General features: G+C 46.0%; 3 protein-coding genes across 3 annotated transcripts; 2 read left to right on the forward strand and 1 right to left on the reverse strand.

Moving 5' to 3' along the window:
• Nucleotides 1-6,457: 6,457 nt before the first annotated feature.
• LOC136485680 (F-box/LRR-repeat protein 3-like) lies at nt 6,458-8,318 on the reverse strand. Its single transcript, XM_066482529.1, has 4 exons — nt 7,953-8,318; nt 7,621-7,725; nt 6,900-7,530; nt 6,458-6,820 (listed from the first exon to the last, which is right to left on the reverse strand). The coding sequence occupies exons 1-3, from the start codon at nt 7,992-7,994 to the stop codon at nt 7,102-7,104; spliced, it is 576 nt and encodes a 191-aa protein (XP_066338626.1). The 5' UTR covers nt 7,995-8,318; the 3' UTR covers nt 6,458-6,820; nt 6,900-7,101.
• A 667-nt stretch (nt 8,319-8,985) lies between these two features.
• On the forward strand, nt 8,986-9,725 carry LOC136489597 (putative disease resistance protein At1g50180). Its single transcript, XM_066486178.1, has 2 exons — nt 8,986-9,573; nt 9,639-9,725. Exons 1-2 carry the CDS (start codon nt 8,986-8,988, stop codon nt 9,723-9,725), a joined length of 675 nt encoding a protein of 224 aa, XP_066342275.1.
• A 1,148-nt stretch (nt 9,726-10,873) lies between these two features.
• Nucleotides 10,874-12,149, forward strand: LOC136489598 (disease resistance protein RGA5-like). The gene is made up of 2 exons (XM_066486179.1): nt 10,874-12,064; nt 12,141-12,149. The coding sequence occupies exons 1-2, from the start codon at nt 10,874-10,876 to the stop codon at nt 12,147-12,149; spliced, it is 1,200 nt and encodes a 399-aa protein (XP_066342276.1).
• The last annotated feature ends 9,848 nt before the right edge of the window (nt 12,150-21,997 follow it).

The raw sequence follows: 21,997 nt of genomic DNA on the forward strand, positions 1-21,997 counted from the left end.
GAAAATTAAGTTTCACCTATTTACAGTTTTGTTACTAGTTTTCTATAGGACATAACTTTCACGTTTTAGCTCCGTTTTGACCCGTTCAACTTGCGTTAGGTTCGTAATTCCATAATCTACATGTTCATACTACTGTTAGATATGTTTTCAACTTTTAAAATTTGAGGTTAGATTTAATCTATTATTTTATTAAAGGAAATCTTGTTTAATTCATAACTTCTTCGTTTTAGCTTCGAAATTTGTGATCTTCGCGTCTGTGTGATCGTAGCGAGACGTAGATTCGTTTTACAAACTTTTTATCTGAATTTTATGCTAATTGGTGTACTGTTCTAATCTATAGCTTTTGTTTGCTATGCATGATTGCTTTTGGATGCTTGTATGTTGCTGTGGTTATCGAGGATAGACGATGAGTAATTCGTGGGTGACCAAGAGTACTACTTTGATGAGCAGGATCAGCAGGAGCACTTCATTGAAGGCAAGTATAGCATGGGATCATCATGGTTTCCTATTCACCTTAATACATTTAATTCATGATTGCATGTGTCACCTTGATTAGGATTTCCTAGAATTGGACTTATACCTTGTCTCCAATGGGCTATGCATTGGGTAGCTTTGCTAGTGCTCAACTAAACCATGATCTTGTAACTTAACTAATGGTATATGCAATAAACATTAAAACATGACTTCTTAGCAACTTGGAAATAGGGGCTGGGGTATTTAGCTACTTTCTAAATGCTTCAGATTCCTCTCCCTAAGAACTTATCTTTAAGTGATCATCTGGGACTTACAGTTTAGCTATGAGGGCTACATGGCTCTGGCTTTAGCTCAGTATGAGGACCGTTTCTAGCTTGTTAGAGGTTACCTTTATTGGCGTAAGAATGGCTTGAGGAATCGGGTATAGTGCGGCCTCTGTCTCCTTGAGTATAGGCTACGTGTCATTGTGCCATCGGAAAAGAGGGCTCTACATCTGTTTGCCGAGTGAATCTAATGGCCCTAACTTTTAGACAAACCTTTGAAAGGCTTTATAGTGAACCCTGCCTACTCACCTTAGAAGTGTTTTGGGAGTTATAAACCCGGGCATATGGGTATCATGACTCACAGTGAAAGTGAACAACCTCTGCAGAGTGTAAAATTGGTATATCAGCCGTGCTCACGGTCACGAGTGGTCTTAGAACATTTACGGAATAGATGATCACTAAGAATTATCCGTTTATGCTATTCATTATTCAAGTTTACTTTGATCATGTGTTTTACTTTGGAATTGAAACAACTTGTTGCTACTCTCATGCTAAAATTGTGACAATTAAAAGTTGAAAGTTGTTAAACCTGTGTCAAGCCTTTTGAGCCTCATGAACTCCATGTTACACTTGTTGAGTACGACACGTACTTACGCTTGTTTATTTTCATTATTTAGATAAAAATCCTAGATGGGTAACAGATGGCTATGACGACTTTCCTGAGGATTACTAGACTTGTGGTCAACCAGTTGACGTCCCTGTGATATGGAGCTTCCGCGAGAGATTTTTCTTTATACTTCCGCTACATTTATGTGAAGACTCTGTCTTATTATTCGTGATATAATAAACACTTGTGATGATACTATTTATAATTTCTTGGCTTATGTGTGTGACTGATCTCTAGGTGCACATAAGATTATGCATCCCATTTTATCTTTAAAATCGGGTGTGACAAATAAGGATTATGTCATACGCCCAATGGAGGCCCCCCAACCTAGAGCTAACGGGCCAAGAGGGGCCCAAGGAGGGGCGCCGGGTGCCTCCACCAGTGCGACCTAGGGGCCGCGCGCACTCAGGGGGAGGGCGCTGTCGCTCCCACCGTCGTTACCCAAGTTACCATATTGAGTCTATTAGAATTTGGATAGAGTTTGGTTAGTCATGGAATTGGCGTTTGTTAGTATGGAAGGGAGAATCCAATTCTATAAGGATCTCCCATAGGTTGCTTGGAGTCTAAGTCCTACAGGGATTATAAATACAAGGGGATGTAATCAATCAAACTAAGTAACAGACGAGCGATTGCTCCTTCCTATCTCCTCTCTCCCTCTCCTGCGCCGGCCACCTCCCCTCTCCCTGCGCTGCCCCCTCCCCCACGCCGCCCTCCAACCCTAGCCGCCACCTCCACTGCCGCTGCCAGCCCCCTCCCCCGGCATGACTCTTACAGATTATATGAAGACTTATTAGTTAAAAGTAATTCAAGACTATTGCTTTCATTTTTCACAATTCTTTACCTCGTCTAATCTCACCCAAAGTTTTACTGAACATAGCGAAATAGTACAAAATAAGTACTCGAAGAAGACAAATTAAATTGTAATTACGGGATCTAGCAAGATGGCAACACCTTTAGTCTGCAGGTGTGGCTGATGCTAGCGTTGATGTAGATGTCGTGGACGCACGTCGTGGCACTGGCGGCCAACGTTCGTTGTTTCTTTTTTTGTTACTTTTTGTGACTTATTTGTGAGTTTTTAAGGAATCTATCATCGTGGAAATATTATGGTAACACTTTTTGAGAGAATTATCTATTTGGCACTGAAACAAATCGCTCTTCCATATAAGGCCCTAAAAATTTTGAACTTCCTTATCTGGCACCAAATTAAAAAAAAATTCCGTAGATGGCACTGTCGTCCATTTCAACCATCCATCCATTAGTTAACTCCCTTAACCATGTAAATTTTTAATTAGAGGTACCAAAATGCCCATATGTTTTATCTGGTTGCACGCAGCTGTTCTGCTCGCCATGGGTGGAACTCATGCCCAGGAAATTATGGCAGCCTCTCGCGGCGGGCTTGGTGTCAGCACGCCCCATGGTGGCAGATCGAGGCGCGAGTCCAGCGGGGGACGCAGCGGTGGGGCAGGCTCGCCGGCCGGCATTGGGGGCGCGGGGGGCGGCCTCGCCCACCGGCGTTGGCGCAGGTGCCAGGCCGCGGCGGGGCAAGCTCACCCGCCAGAACTTTGGCCAGGCCACCGTGTGGCGGACGGGGCGGGGCGGCATCACTCGCTCCTCGAAATGGCATCGGCATCCCCTGCGGCAGGCGCACGACCTGTGGGTACGAAACCGGCTGGGCGGATAGATTGAGCATGGGCGGCCATGAGATCTAGGGCTACATCATGGCGGGGCGGGTCCACCATTGACCGAAGGAATTTTCAAATTGGTGTTAGACAAGGAAGTTCAAAAATTTCAGTGCTTACAGAAAGAATTTTCAAGTTGATGCTAGATAAGGAAGTTCAAAATTTTTAGTACCTCGTACGAAAGAGATTTGTTTTAATGGCAAATAGATAATTCTCACATATTTTTTTGTGCCTTTTTTTCCTTTGGTCTTTTGTTTCTTTTTTCATTTCGGACGATCTTCCGTTGTTTTTATGTTTTCTTTGTATCCGCTCGGCGTTTTTGGCTTTTTATTTTTTTTTTCTATTTTCTTATCTATACTATAAAAGACTGAAAACAAATAATAACTATAATATTAGGTTTCAAATAAATAAGTATCCTCGTCCCTAAATTGTTAACGTAAATTTGATTAGAAACAAATTTTATTTTTTTGTTAGAACTTAGATCAGGCGCTAGTCAACTATTTTTTTCGCAATCAGGTAATATAGCCCGTTTTTTATTAAGAGGAGTAAATTATACGACGCAGCTATGAGCGAATCCTCATAGCACATATTACAAACCACTAAGCTAGTGGTGAGTGACCTAAAATAAACACAGGAAAAAGAAAAATAAGGAAGAATGAGCGACTGCCCTCTGACACCCAAGACCTACAACTGAGCCTGCAATAAAACTAATCAACGCAAAGTTGCCTGCAATATAGACAAAGCCGTAGTGCCAAAGCATCCACCGAGAGAAAAGCACAGGAGCATCCCGCAGCAACGGTGGCAAAACATCCGCCAGTGAAGACCAAGCGACCACGGCGGCTAAGCATCCGCCAAGAAGTGGGCCCACATGCTCTCGGCATGCAGAGAGCATTTACCAAAGAGGGGACCAAATAGCCAATGGCAACAAAGTATCCACCAAGGATTCTGCCAATGGCCAAGTATCTACCGGGGAAGAGGCAAAGACGCCCCCTTCGGCAAAGTATCCGCATGGGGAACGGCCATCACACTCTCGGCAGCAACGCATATGCCAGAGAGAAGACCAACGACAATGGCGAAAAAGTATGCGCCAAAGAATGATAGCGGCAGAACATCCACTAAGAAAGCAAGATGACAACGGCAATGTCAATAGCTGCAGGACAGACCAAAACGAGTAGAATCGAGGCACACAAAGGCACAGCGAGGAACTTAACCAGGAGCGACAGCACGACAGGAACCATGGAAGTCGTAGGAGATTCTTCAGCGACGCTTTCAGAAAGGGGTAACATCAAAGGGTACCACCTTAGACGCCATCGCCGCTGGCCTTAGAGGCATCTAAGGCGGGGCTTACACCCATAATCCGGCGATGCCAGCGCAGAAGCATGGGGTTCAACAACGACGCCTCTAAGGAGGTAATGTGGCATCCAAGATGTCACCGTCGTCCGCCTGGCCAAAACTGGTAACCACTGCTGCTTTATCATGAGACCCGCGAGCATCCTATATGATGAGGATATGGAGGATTAAGTTTAGGAGCTAAGGGATCATGAATATAAGGAGATGTAGGGCCAGGTTAATCATAGTTGGATTATTATAATCTAGATTACAAGCAGATGACCCCGTGCTTCGCGTGGGTGAAGTTACAATCTTTTTGGCATGCAAAATCAAAGAAAGTTTGCCTTATAAATTATTTTACCATAGAGGCAGCATGTGGTATATATGCGAAAAAATGATTTGTTACCTAACAGGTGACCAAAAAAACGGGGTTGAACAGTGTTGTATAGTGTTCGGTAGCGAGCGACGTGGGATCATGAAGGAGTAGAAATGGTATACAAAAAGAAGGTATATGGTAGATACATAAGATTATGCTGTAATTCGTATTACGGATTATAATGATGAGACAGTTTGGGTCCCTAGGTTGTTGCGGTGGATTATTGTTGGTTAAAGTGACAAATACACCACATAACCTCCAAAAAACAGGTCTCCCATAGATTGTAGGATTATTGTCAATATGGTGGTATCATTATAATAATCCATCCATAATCTAGCCATCTGGATCTGAATTAGATTATTTTAGCTAATTATTATTATCACAATGGATCCAAACAAACCTTATCCTATTGTAATATTAGTGGTGTAAGGAAAATGGACCCTATGCCCATTTACTTTGGATTTTGATGTTTGATGAACAACACAACCAAATTGGACTAATAAATTTACAAGTGCTTGTTTTGTAGTTCAATATGGTGCAAGATGTGACTTGGACGAAGGTGACATGGTGATCCCATGATCAACACCATAAGCAAGACCCTAGAAGCACAAGAGAAGATCCAAGATATCAAGCAAAGTCCAAGCACAAAGATAGGAACCAAGCCGGACGCAAGATCGTGAAGAAACGAGCTTCACAGCACTGACCAGAAGCTGGCGGCATAGCGACCGGACGCTCCGATCAAGAGGCTCAGCAACAACAGGCGTCAGCAGCAGCGACCGGACGCTGAAAACTGAAAGTGACCGGATGCACCGATGGCACTGTTCATCATCCCGGCAACACAATCAACATTGACCGCACGCTGGCGTCAAATCGACTGGACGTAGGAACTGCAGCGTTCGATCGAGTACATAGAGGTTCCAGAGCGGCGAAATTGCGATCGGACGCGTCCTATGGCATGTGACCGGACGCCATCAGCGTCCGATCAGTTGATCACGCGATCTAACGGTTGGGACGACCGGACGCATCCGGTCAGGACAAAAGTAGTGTCCAGTCAGTAGCAGAAAAGTGGGTTTCGTTCCCAACGGCTATTTTCTCGGTGGAGCTTATAAATAGACCCCCAACCGGCCATTTGAGGTGAGTGGAGCTGAGGAAACATACCAAGGGTGTTGATACACCATTTTAGTGATCTCCACTTGCATAGTGATTAGTGATTCATTAGGTGATTAGCGTAGGTGCTTTGCGAAGTGCTTAGGTTGATTAGACCACCGCTGATGCGCTTGCTCTAGGTTTAGGCCTAGTGTTTAGTGAGGTTTGCATAGCTCTTATCACTCGGTGCTTGCGCGCACCATTGTTGTACATCAGAGGGGGTTGTAATCTTGCGAGATCACACCAACCGCGTTTGTGGTGTGGCCACCACCGTGTAATCGACGCGTTCCCGTTCGAAATATTCCGTTCCCGATATCCCGTAATACCGGATTCGTTTTTCCGTCCGGCCTTTCCGTTCCCGTTCCCGGCCAAAAAATACAGGAGCAGGAATGGTTAAGACATTTTCCCAACCGTTCCCGACCGTTTTCATCCCTAATGGTCATGTTCTACAAGCCGGATATGCTAGAACGGGACAGAAGTCCGATATCGGTGGCTGAACAATATGACAATTTATCTGTGATGAGACAGATGGTATTAGCACAATTGCAGAACATCCAGTTACAGTTATAGGAGAAAAGGATGATATAACGGAGGCTATGAGAGAACTGGGAAAGTTAAAGCATTCCCACATCATTAATCTCAAAGCATTTCTCAATATCAAGCTTGGAAAGTAGCCTGCACGCCATCGCAATTTCTGAGAGCCCAATGGATGAAACCCTGGGGCAGCCACGAATCTCCAGATTATTCAGCTTTGCGCATTTTGAGAGTGAAATCGGTGAACGATCTGTTATTTCTGTACAGTAGGATAGACTGATAGACTCTAGCATCAGACAACCCTGAGCAATTTGAATAATTCCATCATCACTTTTCACTAAGGCCTCCACACCTGAATCAGAAAATATAAGTTAGCTTACTGACAAAGAACCAAACAAAGAAAACAACCACGAGGCATGTCTAATAATGACCTGTACAAATTCAATGCCGCGGAGTTTTGGGCAGGACCTTCCAATGTGGGTAAGACCTTCATCAATTATCTTCAAGCAAATGACAATTTTTAGACTTCAAAGTTTGCTGCATCTGGAAAGAGCTTTCAATCCTGCACAAAAGAATATTCAAAGTCAACTTTATGTCCATTTGGCAAAGAACAATTCAGTAGCCAGTTCAGTATTAAGTAGCTTTGTCATCCAAGTCGCTGTCAGTAAGGTCCAACTCTTCCAAGTGAGAACAGTGTTTCCCGACCAGTCGGAGTGCTCCAATGGAAACGTGGCTACAAGACTCCATCCTCAGAGAGATGAGGGAAGTGCATGAACTAATTATGGCCGCTAGTGAAACATCAGTGATATTGCGACAAGTAATGTTCATCTTCAGCAGGTTCTTTAGTCTTGACACAGCAAAAGAGAGTTCTGTATCCGTCACTCCAGAGGACTTGCTCAGACTTAATAACTCCCTTAAAGACACACAAGAGGTTCCATTGGATTTTAGTCCATCGGTCATGAATTTGCAGCCTTCCAACTTCAGGGTCCGCAATTTAGGAATCTTCTGGAAGCTTCTCACCAATTTAGGAATCTTTTGGAAGCTTCTCACCATAGGAGTAACCTGACACATGAAGGATATTAATTAAGCTGCAAAGGGGCTCAAGTTATGCCAAGGTGATACAATAATACAACCAGATGATTAACTACTTACAGGACAGCAGTATGAAAGATCCGGTTCCAATAGATTGGGTATTGACTTCAGTATGGATGAAACTCCCACATCAGTGATATTCTGACACTGAGACAGATCAAGCACCTGCAACGGTTGCATGCGAATTCAGTAATAAGCGGAGCTTTGTGCTTCTATCAAACACTTTTTTTTGGTGAATTATCAAAAATACATATTTTAGCAGATAAGGCATCTACAGAGTTCCTAACAGTGTAAGATCAAATAGAAAATACTACCATAGCGTTTCAAATGAATGTGATGTGTGATTGCTCGTAACAAGCAAATCAATAAAAATGGCAAATTATCGTGAGTACCTCACCTGTATTAGTTCTGAAGACTGCCAAGAGCATCGTCATCAATTCCAATACACCCCACCAGTGTCAACTCTCCACGGAGGCGGCGTCGGCGGGAGCGCGGAAGGAGCGACGCCGCTGCTGCCATCGGCAGAGCGTTGGTGGTCGTCGCCTCCTCGTCCTCGTGGATCTTGGCCGCGGCCGGGGATGGGGCGGCCACTGGCTAGGACCCGACACCGAGGCGGCCTCCCAGGAGCAGGAGCCGCTCCTCCAGCCGGCGGCGGTTGGGTACTGGCGTGAAGGAGAAGGCCCTGGCCTAGGGCCTCAGCTTTGGCGGCGCAGGGTGGATGGTGATGGATGTGCGACGGGGATTATAGGGTAGGTCGGGTAGGACATCAACGCGAGGTCTATAGGAGCGGGCGGAAATTGCGGGTGGGTACAGAGGGTGGGTATGCTATGGCGTGGGTGAAAAAAAAAACGCCAGAAGCTTTCGATACTTCGTCAAGAACCCATAAACGTAAACATTGGTGATGTAAGACGGCAGGTGGCCCACCGGTAAATTGATATGGAGCGTTAGATTTAAAGATACTTGGTTATCTAAGGGTTTACATTAAAGGTGGGTACGAATATATGATTGTTTTTTTCTACCGTTGAAATGGACGGGCATATTTACTAGTAGTAAGATAAGATAAGATGTGGAAAGTTTTAGTATTTATCTTTTTTAGTGTATCTAGTGAGGATTAACAGGGAGACTTTATTAAGGCCTGCCTTGTGAATGCTCAAGAGTTTTTTTTTCTTTTTGGATGGAGCTCGTGCCATTGCCGGTGGGCTGGGCACTGGAGACAATACACCAGGGGGGCCGGGGGGGGGGGGGGGGGGGGGGGGGGGGGGCGCGGGGGGTTGTATGACTCCTTGTTCGACGTCCACTCTGCCTTGTGTCGTTAAAAGAGGGAGAGAGAGCGTCCGATGCACTCCCAATCTCCCATCGATCTAAGCATAATCAATAGTCCAGCAACCAGAGCCGCACGCTGAGGTTAATCGATTCCTACCCGGCATGGATGTGGCAACGGGGGCGCTGGGCAACGTCATCTCCAAGCTGTCGCAGCTGCTGCATGATGAGTACAAGATGCAGAAGGGCGTGAGGCATCAAGTAGAATCTCTGTTAGATGAGCTGAAGAGCATCTACTTCCCCCTCCGCGATGTCGCCGAGGTGCCACCCGATATGCTCAACGAGCAGGTCAAGAATTGGGCACGCGAGATCAGGGAGGCCTCCTACAACATAGAGGATCGCATCGACACCTTTCTTGTGAGCGTCGATGGCTGCCGCGAGCCCATCGAGGAGACTTGCTGCTGGTGGCTCAAACGCGCGAAGAAGAAGATGGGTGATCTACCCACCAAGCGAAGGGCCGCCATGGAAGACATAATGAAGCAACTCCAGGAAGTTAGTGAACGGTGTGCGAGGTTCACAGCTGAGGATTTTGTGTTCAGGCCACTCACATCGACATCAATTACTGTAGATCCTCGCCTCCCAGCTCTGTACAGAAACGAGCGAGAGCTCGTAGGCATTGAAGAGGCAAGGGAGGAGCTGGTTAGATTGTTAACACAAGGGGATGCGGAGGATGATAAGAAGCGGGAGCTCAAGGTAGTATCTATCCTTGGGTTAGCAGGAGTGGGCAAAACAACTCTTGCCAAAGCTGTGTACAACAGGCTTCAAGCGCAGTTCGATTGCAGCGCCTTTGTTTCAGTGTCACGGCAGCCACATTTGAAGAAAGTTTTGATGGACATCCTCCTTGAGCTTGATGAGCCAAAGTACCATACGAGCATCACCTCCAAACGAGATATGGATGAGCGTCAGCTCATGGGCCAAATCCGAGAATTCCTTCAAAGTAAGAGGTACGTGCGCATCACCGGCTCAATGCTTATACTCACCATTTGCGTCCTGTAGGATAATATAATCAAGTCGTTCACTCGTTTCTTGCTCTCCCCACGTTGATCACATCGCTGGTGGCTAGCTAGTACATTTTCCGATTCTAGAGTTTGCCATACTCTGCTTTCATCTTTCTTTTATCGAAAGAAAGTTGTGCTTCATGCCGTCTTGTTTATGTAGCTGCTCTGCACAATTTTCTGATCCATGCCTCCCTATCTGTGATGTTGATAGGTACTTGATTGTTATTGACGATATATGGCATGTGAAGGATTGGGAAATAATTGCACATGCTCTTCTACAGAATGGCAATAATAATGGGAGTCGAATAATCACTACTTCTCGTATATCTGATGTTGCTGCTCGACTGGGTCGTGGGGCCAGTTATAGACTGAAACCTCTTTCTCATGCTAACTCTGAAAAGCTTTTCTACAAAAGAATATTTGGTGGCGAAGGAATTGTTCCAGATAGTCAATATGCTGAGGTATCTGACAGAATATTGAAGAAATGCGGTGGCCTACCTCTTGCTATCGTTACAGTAGCAAGTGTATTGGCCAGTAAACCAAGGGTGGAGTGGTCTGAGGTGTACAATTCTATAGCATCGAGGCATCAAAGTAACCGATATGTAGATAACATGAGAAAGGTGTTGTCATTTAGTTTTTATGATCTACCTACTCATGTACGGGCATGCTTATTTCATCTTAGTATATTTCCAGAAAATTGCTTCATTGAAAAGGATTTCTTGATATGGAAGTGGGTGGCTGAAGGTATTGTCGATAACAAAGAAGAGTGGAGGTCCTTATTTGAGATTGGAGAGTTTTGCTTTTATGAGCTGGTAAACAGAAGCACGATAGAAATAGCAGAGGAGTGTCCTAATAATGGTTGTGTATACGGTTGCCGTGTTCATCCTGTGCTGCTTAGTCAAATACGTGCCATTTCAAGCGAAGAAAACTTTTGCACTGTATTGGAGGATGATCACCACACATCACCAGGTAACAATAATTCCCGTAGAATAGCCATGCACGGTATTAGAAATGTGGAGCACAACATAGTACCAGCTGAAGCTAACATCAGCATGGAAAAAGTGAGGTCTTTCAATGCCAGCCTGTGTTTTGTTGACGGGATGCCCCAACTTTCGAGATTTCAAGTATTACGCGTGCTAGCTCTAGAGTATTGTCCTGGTATGAATAATCAACATCGTCTGAAGCAGATAGGGAGGTTAGTTCACCTGAGGTACCTAGGGCTAGTAGGCGCTGGTGTGCTGGAGCTCCCAGAAGAAACACTAGAAGACCTGAGATTTCTGCAGACATTGGACCTGAGGGAAACTGACATTGAGCGATGGCCCGGGACCATCTCTAGGCTAGTGCAATTGATGTGCCTTTGTGTTCGCTGGACTAGGACAGTGCCGGAGGGCATGATGGGGAGCCGGAGTCGCCTGGAAGATCTGCGGTTGCACCTTGTCAGCAGCAACTCTTTGAAGTTAGCGGCAGAGCTGATCAGGATGAAAAGACTGAGGGTGCTCGTGCTTGGTTTCCAGGAAATGGATGTGGAGTTGGAGAAAGCTTTGGTGGAGTCCCTTGGCAAGCTCCCTGAGATCCAGCGTCTAGAAATAATATACTACTGCAAACCGTCCACGAGGGCTGTCACGTGGGAAGAAAGCCGCTGGGTGTCCCCTCGACATCTTCGCCAGCTGGTCCTTGGAGGCCTGTTGTTCTCTAGGCTGCCGTCGTGGATCAATCGGTCGTCTCTTCCCAAGCTCTCCCATTTGCACCTAGGAGTGGAGGTCCTGGAAGATGGGGATCTGGAAACACTTGCCAGATTTCGAAAGCTCCGCTCCCTCGTGCTGATGGCTGCTGCAAGCGACGAACAACACCATATCACTACCGTTGTTGGTTCTTCTGATGATGCATTCAATGTATTGAATTTCTTCTCGACCAACATGGCCGTGAGGTTCGAGACTGGACTTGGTGGACCTCCGATGCCAAACCTTGAGCATGTTGAGCTCCGTGTGCGGGTTGCACAGTGTGCTGACTCCTGGCTCAGTAGCCTGGCAAACCTGCCGTCACTTGACAAAGTGACGGTTCTCCTCGATTGCCAAGGCGCGTCCGCGGTGGAGACGGTGGAAGCCGAGGAGACGCTGAGACGTGTGACCGGCATCCATCCCAACCGTCTCAATCCTGAAGTCACCAAGCACAATGGAAACGACGAGGTACTATTTATTTGTACTGATTTTAACATTGGTTCCATAATTCTTACTGGATTTTACTTACTCCATTTATTTGTAGTCAACATGAGTTTTCTGTAGTTTGCCCATTCATATTAACTTATTGTGCCTCTTCGAATGGATGCTGAAGCAGCTACCACTCATTGAGCAATTCCGCTTCAAAGATCCACGATTTGAGGCTCTGCGGTCTGAGATGGAGAAAATACAGGCTGATCAACACCGACAAGATCAGCGTGATAATGACAGCGACGAAGAAATCACACTGGCCAAGGCGGCGAGTGAATAATGAGCCAATTCAATCTCTCTGCTTCATTGTTCAAGGGCTGCCTAGCTGTAGGTAATGCAGTTTTCTACATGCCCTTCCATTCTGCATAAACACGTAATATCGTATTTGATATTCGATTTGTATCCATTACTCACCAGCTAATTTCTTCAACTAGAATGTATTTATTTTTAATAGTTTCCAGATCAAATAATTTAATAGTCATTAATGTTTCTAGGGTTTATTAAGGGTTGACAAACTGTCCTAACCGATGTCAGCTCTTGTTGCATCTTTGTACATCATAATTCTATATTCTGGTTTTCACTTTTCATCCTATTAGTTATTACAATTATTTTGTCCACATGTTATGCAGAAATTCTAGAGCTTCTGGTATATTTTATAAAAGTAATAACATGCAAAAAGTATTGTAATGGAGTATTCATATATAATTTAAAGTGAACAGCTAGTACTATTGGTATGTGGTTTGCTAAGGGAACAATTTTCCACTATTGGCATGCTTACCTAGTGACACATGACATTTATGATTACTTTTGATCTAACATTGGTAGAAGTCTGTAATCTAATAAAAAATACATAGCATGCTTTGGCTTATTTTCAATAATAGCTTACATTGATATTCAGATGTAATTTGGGAATACATTAATTTATTTTTTGTAATGGCATGCGTGGATAATTTAGTTAGATATTAAATGGGTTAATGTATATTATATGTGATAATTACATATGTGGTTAATTTAGAAGTATGTTAAGGGAATAGTTTACACTAATTTTCATAACGATAGAGATTGGTAATTTACATGCAAATTTAGTGGGTTGCTTTTATGTGTCTTTGTTAATGGCAGAGATAGATAGTTTCTTGGAAATAGAATAAATCCAATGGTTATTGTTGGCTATGATACCTATCGTTTAAAAAGTTAAAGGCCTAATGTTTCTTACTATTGTGAGAATTTCTAAGATTTATGTTTATTTTCTCTAGCACCTCTCGTGAGGATTAACATATAGGCTTTATTTAAGACCTACAATAAGTAATTAATATATTAATATGTATTCTTTTACATATGTAGCTACCGCCGGTACTTTCCCTTGGAAATTTTCATATAAACTTCCTACGTATAAAGTTTTTATATATACAAACTATGAAGGGAAAGTATGAAAGATTAAAAAATTTTACTACAACTGTTGTTTTATATAAAATTAAACCACCATTGTTTCTTATATACGTCTTTTGCTCTTGCAGTTTCTTCAGGAGGACCTCGTTATCCTATCCTACAACTGCTGTGGTGGCCTTGGAGAGCACTTGATCATCCATGTCAAATGATTAGGAATGGTGGAAGAGAGGAAGGCATTGGTCATACTGCGGCCCCTTATAAACAGTTGACGATGAACCCAGTTTCTTAGATTTTTCATTATACATAGTTGTTGTGACAAAAATTTGATGTTGGTAAATTGGTATTCAAATACTTATAACTACTTATTACTATGATTTTGTATTACTTATTACTATGATTTTGTATCACTTATTAAATGATTTTAATTCCACTAGTCGTCAAAATCTTTACTACTTGTCGACGAAATCTAGTCGGCAGTCTACCGAGGGGTATACCCACGGTAGTAGATGATTGGTGGAGGTGCGCGTAATAGGAACCGGATGGTGACACAAGGCGTAGAGACAACGATTTAGACATGTTCGGGCCGTCTGATCGACGTAATACCCTACGTCCCGTGTCTTTGTTGGATTGTATTGAATATCAGATGAATTCGACGGGGTCCCTACCCGTCTTATATAGTCTGGGGGAAGGATTACAAGTCGGTTTAGGCCTAGATCTATCCGGCTATATGGTAAGTATTTACAAGGAATACGATATCTATCATATCCGAATAGATCTTCCTTCATCGCCAAGATGTCTTCTGATTGCCTTGCGGTGCACGCCGACCAGAGCCGAGCACCGTAGGCCTTGATCTTATGGGCTGGACCTCCCCTAGCGGTGCGGCCCATGTCCATTGCCGTCGGACTTAGCCAAGTAAGGCTTGCCAGAAGGATGTAAGGGGCTCAAGATAAAAATTTGAAAATTCTCCACCTTAGGCGAAGTGTAGCCACTTAGACTGCGTTTGCGAGGAATCATCCATGATTTAGTCAATAAGGAGGGTAAATCAAGAAAAGAGCACTACATTTACCGTCAGGTGAAGTGTAGTCACTTAGTCTCCAAGCCTACTGGAAGATAAATAATGAATCTTGTAGCAGGCTCAAAGATAATAAGTCTAAAAGCTTGCCAACGCCATCTGACATGTGCGTATCAAGACCCAGATGTGCTGCCGAAGATCAGCACCCTGATCCGAATAGTCATGGAGCAACTTGATAGCACACCTATGAGACGTAGCGAGATCCGACCGCCAAGGGAGTCCCCAGCTTAGTCGGCGACTCTTGCACGAAGAATCCGAACACCGAGGAGTCTCCAGCTTAGCTGGCGACTAAGCTGGAGATGCTTGCACGAAGAATCCAAACGCCGAGGAGTCCCCAGCTTAGCTAGCGATGCTTGCACAAAGAATCCGAATGCCGAGGAGTCCCCAGCTTAGCTGGCGATGCTTGCACGAAGAATCCGAACACCGAGGAGTCCCCAGCTTAGCTGGCGAGCCCCCAGCGTGGCTAATGATGAAATGACAGACAATCCGACTAGTTGGTTGGCAAAGAATCGAGCACCGAGCAGCCCAACCAACTAGTCGGCGACGAAGTGAGCGTCGAGTAGAAGTAAACGCCGAGCCGTCCGACCAACGGGTCGACGACAAAGTCCATTCACCTAGCGGTCCGACCAGCTGATCGGCGGAGCTTGCCGGAGACATCGACCTTAGGTGAAGTGTACACACTTAGGCTTCGTTGGTGAAGTCAGATGATCATCATGCATGACTTAGTCAAAGAGGATGTTAGTATTGATACATGCGCCGCGAGGTGCAATGTATATATTATAGTCCCCGAGCCTGACAGTAGGTGAAGAATACACCTGGTGTCAGGATCAAAGAATTACAACGATCACTTAGTCAGGATAACCAACTTCCACCTTAGCCGGGAGCACAGCTAGTCCCCAGCTTAGCTGAAAACCAGTAAGAAGAAAAAAGAGTACATTCACCGTAAGGTGAAGTGTACACACTTAGTCCCCGAGCCTGCTATAAGATAGAGAAACGTCTTATAGCAGGATCAAAGAATTAAGTGCAAAGGACGAAGTCCGCGAGCTTAGCACTGGGTACGTGGAGTAAAGTTCAATAATACCGAGCAGTAAAACATGGAGAAAACAGAAAGTACTTAGCACTGGATTGTTGTGATAGATGCACTTATCAAGGCCCCTGACGTGCCGCCTAGGATCAGCACCCTGATCTGGACAGCATAGAACACCTTGATATCACACATGACATGCAGCGTCGGCAAAACATAGTAAGCCAACAGGCGAATCGGCAAACGAAGTCCCCAGCTTAGCTGGCGATGAAGCGACAGACAATCCGACCAGTTGGTTGGTGAAGAATCAAGTATTGAGCAGCCCAACCAAATGGTCGGCGGCGAAGTGAGCGCCGAGTAGAAGTGGATGTCGAACGGTCCGACCAACTGGTCGGCGATGAAGTCATGAACCTAGTGGTCTGACCAGTTGATCGACGGAGAAATCCGAAGGCCATACGATGATCCTATAATACAAATATGTAGGACGAGTAGTACATGATTTAAAAATAAAATATATGAACTCGATGACGAAGAAAACAGAGCCGAGTTTATCAAGAGCAATATATCGGTGAATTGTGTATACTGCAGAGCAGTTTATGTTTATTTGGAGTTTATTCATATTTGTAAAAAGAATAAAATCCTTAAAATTTGGAGAGTGCTGAGCACTTAAAAATGGAGAAAAATTGGAGAGCACGGAGAGCATTGGAGAACCGTGGCGAAAATGGAGAACATAGCGAAAAAGGAGAACCGTGGCGAAAATTGGAGACCATGGAGAAATTTGGAGAGTGTGGAGAAATTTAGAGACCATGGCGAAATTTAGAGACCATGGCGAAATTTGGAGACCGTGGCGAAATTTAGAGACCATGGAGAAATTGGAGAACATGGAGAGATTTGGAGACCGTGGAGAAATTTGGAGACCGTAGCGAAATTTGGAGACCGTGGCGAAAATGGAGACCGTGGCGAAATTTGAAGACCGTGGAGAAATATGGAGACCGTGATGAAATTTGGAGACCGTGGAGAAATTGGAGAACATGGAGAAATTTGAAGACCGTGCCTAAATTTGGATACCGTGGAGAAATTGGAGAACATGGAGAATGCTTAGCACTATACCGTGGCGAACATTGGAGAAAATGGCGAGTGCTTACGACTCAGGCGGATCGCTTAGCAGCTCGCTTGGTGGCTCGGCGGCACAGTGGATCGGCGGCTCGACGGCACGGCGGCTCGGCATCTCGGCGGCTCGAGGGGCTCGGCGGCTCGAGCGGCTCAGTAGCTACGCAGAGTCGTATGCAAACGGGCGTAATCGAAGCTTGGCGGAGTCAATTCGCGTGGGAAGGCGAAGCCCTTGAGCGTGTCCGACTAAGGGGATGGCACAGTTCGATTTGAATGGTGATAGTATGCGTCATCTTAAAGATGTTTAGCATAGAGGAAAAATAAAAGATAATTGGAGGAAAATTATGGAGAAAACAACAAATGAAGAAAACATCATGGAGAAAATCATTATTGAAATGCATAAATACATAAGGGGTACATATCTTAGCGAGACGTCTCGAGGATAGAAATGCCTAAGGTGTTCAATGTGCCATGAACTAGGGGTGTCGATGCCATCTTGATCGCAAAGCCTATATGACACTGGTCGGATCATAGCTTTTATATGTATGGACCTTCTTAGAGTCGGCGATGCAAGCCTCCATTCTGGTCGAGAGGTCCATCGCTTCGGCGATGGCGAGTCCTTCTCTTTCGCATTCGTAGGCGGTGGAGACGTTGGGGCTCAGGGTGAGGACGCCCTGCTCCGTTGGAATCTTCAACACCAGATAGACATAGTGGGGCACAGCCATGAACTTGGCGAGAGCAGGTCGGCCAAGGATGGCGTGGTAGGCGGTGTCGAAGTCTGCCACAAAGAAATTCACGTACTCAGTACGAAAGTGGTCGGCGCTGCCAAACTGGACTAGCAAGGTGACCTGCCCCAAAAGTTGGGACGGTCTGCCAAGTATAATGTCCCAGAATGGAGAATCAACAGGAACAAGATCGTCCTTCGTGAGTCCTAACTCAGTTAGGGCTCCGACAAAGACGACGTTGGGGGCACTCCCGCCATCAATGAGGACCTTCTTGAACCGCACGTTGTGGATGGTTGGTTCCAGTACGAGTGGGAAACGCCCAGGGTATGGGATATTGGCCCACTGGTCGGCCCTACTAAATGTGATAGGATGCTCCGACCAGTCCAGATATTTGGGATCGGTGACCGTGTCATACTTGGTGATCGACATGACCTACTGAGCGGTGTGCTCCTGCTGGCGTTTGCTCTCGGAGGCGGCGCATCCTCCAAAGATTGTGGCGACCGTCTTGTTGGCATCTTGGAAAGCAAGTCGTGCATCCTTAGGATGCTCCTCCTCCTTGCAGTCATCTGATTCGTCGTCCTTGCGCGTCCGCCATTTCTTCTCCTCATCGTGGAAAGCTTTGGCCATGCCATGGCATTGCCGCATGGTGTGCTTGCTGTTCTTGTGAATTAAGCATGGACCATCAAGGAGTTCTTTGTAGGCAGCATTGAAATTTCACTTAGCGCATGGCTGCTCTACGTTGTTGATGAAGTTTTTCGGTCGGCGGCGACATGGCGATGCGGCAGTCGATCCCTCTGGCCGATCATTATGATGCGTTCGCGATCGTTGTAGCGCCTGTCGCGATCTTCATAACGCCGTTCTTCGCGCCAATCATCATGATGACGTGGGTGGCGATTCGAGCGGGAAGCACAAGCAACATCATCCTTAAACTGCCGATCGGCATCTTTGGAGTTTGCGTATGATTTTACCACCTTGAGGAGTTCGCCAATGGTCTAAGGCCTCTTGCGGTAATGTTTGGAGCGTAGCTCCTGATGGTGATGGAGTCCTCTGGTGAAAGCAGAGATGGCCTCGCTGTCCCCGATGTTGGGGATGGTGTTCCTTGTTTCGGAGAAACGCCTGATGTAGCTTCGTAGAGGTTCCCCAGAGGTCTGATGGAGTTTCTCCAGATCGTATTTCGTGCCAGGCTGCTGGCACATTGCCATGTAATTCTCGATGAAGACTTTCTTGAGATCATCCCAAGATTCGATGGAGTCCTCCCTTAAGCCCATAAGCCAATTGTTTGTAGATTGGGAGAGCATGACATGCAAATAATTTGCCATTACGTCGTTGTTTCCCCCGGTGGCACGTACGACGATCTCGTAGAGCTGCATCCACTGCTTCAGACTAGCCTTGCCATCATAGGGATCAACCCCAAAGATCTTAAAATCGGCAGGCCACTGTATAGCTCATAGCCTTGCTGTGAAGGGGCGAGGTCCCGTTGGCTCGATAGTAGGGAGTGGTCGGAGGCCGACGGGGTCGCTGTGTTGGTCGTCGTACTCCTGTCGGCGTTGGAGTTCTGCCTGATGTCGCTGGGCATGACTGTTCTCGATGCGATTGCGGACATCGAGATTGGCATTGATGCGGTCACGAGCGTCACCGCGCAGGGTTTGATTAACCTCCTGGTTGGCGTTACGAGCTAGTCGGCCATGTTGATTTCACGGTCCTTGTGATCCAGGATTGATGGCGACATTGCCCCTGGATCCCCCTTGGACGATCTGGCCGCTGTGGTAACAACTCGCCCCATCACGGCGAAAACTGTGGGGGTTACAACTGCGTGCGATCGTTGTCGAATAAGACAAAGTTGGGTTCTGGATGTCGTTGACTTGGACCTGAGCTGCTTTAAGCAGCGCTTGAATCTTGAGTACCTCTAGCGTTGGCGGGAGTCGAGCCAACTTGTGGGTAGCCACAGCCAGATTGGCGCTCAGCGTCTACTCCACTTGCTGGTTGTCCACCATGAGGAACTCCTGTTAGAGATTACGAGCAAGAGACGACGGGTCACCTCCGGCAGCTTGGACGGCGTCTTCTGCTTCTACATTATGACGCCGTTGGCGATCGGCATTCCTGGTTTCACGTTCACAGTGCTGGACACTAGTCTCTCCATCGATAGCAACGCTATCGTAGCTAACCATGAAGAGCTCTCTCCCAAAGCCTGGAGGGAAAGGTGGGCAGGTGCCGGTAGAGCCCTCGGAGTATGGCTCGGGGCTTTCCTCCAGGATTGTACGGAGCGTGTCATCCGGAAGATCTGTTCAGATTGGCACCATATTTATCATTAGCACAGGATGATTGGCATGGTAGAGGTCGTTGACGTGGCTGCGCTCGGTGTGGTCGGCGAAAAGATGGTGAACGGCGTCCTGACAGATCGGATCTGCACCTACTAGCCCAAAAGGATAGGGCGTCGGCATGCTCTCCGTTGGGGCGGGGAGTGGTCGGCATTGAACGGTACGCCCTTCCGGAGTTGCCGTGATCACCAAATCTTCATCTTGCCACCTCGGACGACGTGCACGAGCGGGGCGCTCGGCATTAGTGGCATGGTGAGCTTAGAGTGCAGGAGGTTCGTCGCTCGCTCTAGATCGATCTAAGACCAAATCCACGAGGAGCTGACATTCCGCTAAGCGGTCCGTGACCCGATCGATAGCTTCGATCAGATCGTCATTGTTGATGGATCTCCTAACCCAGCGGTGAGGCATCGGGATCGGAGATGTCATTGTAGATGTTGGCACGATCGGTGTAGGGTGATCCTGCACTGCCTCCATGATTTCCCCGCTGCCGTCGGGGCTGATGACCCAACTCATGGATCCGACCGTGAAGATCTAGCCCGGCTCGAGAAAGGCCATGGAGCTCGAAAAAGTGATCTTCTGGTTGGTTATGGAATCAGCACACACACTCCCTACCTGGCGCGTCACTGTCGACGAAATCTAGTCGGCAGTCTACCGAGGGGTATACCCACGGTAGTAGATGATCGGTGGAGGTGCGCGTAATAGGAACCGGATGGTGACACAAGGCGTAGAGACAACGATTTAGACAGGTTCGGGCCATCTGATCGACGTAATACCCTACGTCATGTGTCTTTGTTGGATTGTATTGAATATCAGATGAATTCGAGGGGGTTCCTACCCGCCTTATATAGTCTGGGGGGTAGGATTATAAGTCGGTTTATGCCTAGATCTATTCCGCTATATGGTAAGTATTTACAAGAAATATGATATCTATCATATCCGAACATATCTTCCTTCATTGTCAAGATGTCTTCTGATTGCCTTGCGGTGCACGCCGACTAGAGCCGGACACCGTAGGCCTTGATCTTATGGGCTGGACCTCCGCTGGTGGTGCGGCCCATGTTCATTGCCATGGGTACCTAGAGTTATACCCCCACACTACTACAAAATCGATTTTCAGCAACGTAGCTTATTTTCAGCAGAGGCAACTCAAGTATAGAGCCGCCTCTATAGTTTTCGACGAAAAAATCTGCCTTCTGGAGATGCATCTTCAAAAGTGGCTCCAAAGCTAGCCGCCTCTACAGATGATTCTTTAGAGGCGGCTAGCATTACCAATTGTCTCAAAAAATGTTTGTACTTCCAGAGGCAGCTTTAAAGAATCATTTGTAGAGGCGGTTGGATTTGGAGACACCCCAGGTACTCCCTCCATTTTTTTCTAAGTGTATTTGGGTTTGGTACAGAGACCAAGGTGAGATTAAATCTGAGATAAGGCTTGCCGTTTCTGTGCTAAACTCCGTTGATGCTGCTTCGTACTCAGCGCTAAGCGATTATCCGCAGCTCTCCCTGCATGGCTCCATGCAAATCACGCTCGCACGCATAATATTCGCAGCCCTTGCCAACGTCCCGCCTGGCACTTGCTCCTGCATGGCTGCATGCATTTAATCGCTGGAGGAAGGAACGAGCCGTTTGTTACTCGCGACTCTAGAATGAAGCAACCAGACCAAAATATGACATATATTAGGGGCCATTTGGATCTCTTCATTTTGGAGGAATTGAAATTCAAATAATGAATTAGGCTATGTGTCTTGGAATTTGACATTCCATAACTTTCTTAAGTTCATAAATAAGCCTATCTCAATTCATAGGGTGGGAGATGGAAATAGATTCTAAAGATCAATACGCTATAATTTTATTCTCCAACTTATAGCACACTCTTCAACTCACTTCCCTACAATAGAAATGCAACATATAAGTATGTCTCTTGTATGCCTAACAATAAATATACAAATATATTCCATATACAACTATATTAGCCTAATTAATCAATGTTTAAATTGTAATTATTAGAATGAATTTAATTCAAGGATCCAAACGGGGCCTTAGCGACTTTTCCTCAAAACCAAATACGACACTTAAAAAAAACGGAGAGAGTATGAATAGATATAATCTCTGTCCCGCACTCAGGGACAGCCCAACCCACACTCCACCTCCTCTCCCAAACCCCATCACCTCCTCCTCTCCCAAACCCCATCGCCTCTATCCCTAGCAGTGTGCACGGCAATTTACGTAATCCATGCTGCATGCATGTGCTCAACATATGTACATGTCCAACATATGTGC

The sequence above is a fragment of the Miscanthus floridulus genome, chromosome 10 (genome assembly GCF_019320115.1).
Source record: "Miscanthus floridulus cultivar M001 chromosome 10, ASM1932011v1, whole genome shotgun sequence".
Classification (NCBI taxonomy): domain Eukaryota; kingdom Viridiplantae; phylum Streptophyta; class Magnoliopsida; order Poales; family Poaceae; genus Miscanthus; species Miscanthus floridulus.

Excerpts from the sequence above, each read along its gene's own strand:
- LOC136489598 (XM_066486179.1), top strand. The coding sequence starts at position 10,874 with ATGCACGGTATTAGAAATGTGGAGCACAACATAGTACCAGCTGAAGCT.
- LOC136489597 (XM_066486178.1), top strand. The coding sequence starts at position 8,986 with ATGGATGTGGCAACGGGGGCGCTGGGCAACGTCATCTCCAAGCTGTCG. Across the intron at positions 9,574-9,638 it reads ATAAGAAGCGGGAGCTCAAG|GCTTCAAGCGCAGTTCGATT; the intron begins GTAGTATCTATC and ends TGTGTACAACAG.
- LOC136485680 (XM_066482529.1), bottom strand. The coding sequence starts at position 7,994 with ATGACGATGCTCTTGGCAGTCTTCAGAACTAATACAGGTGAG. Across the intron at positions 7,726-7,952 it reads TCAGAACTAATACAGGTGAG|GTGCTTGATCTGTCTCAGTG; the intron begins GTACTCACGATA and ends CAACCGTTGCAG. Across the intron at positions 7,531-7,620 it reads ATCTTTCATACTGCTGTCCT|GTTACTCCTATGGTGAGAAG; the intron begins GTAAGTAGTTAA and ends TTCATGTGTCAG.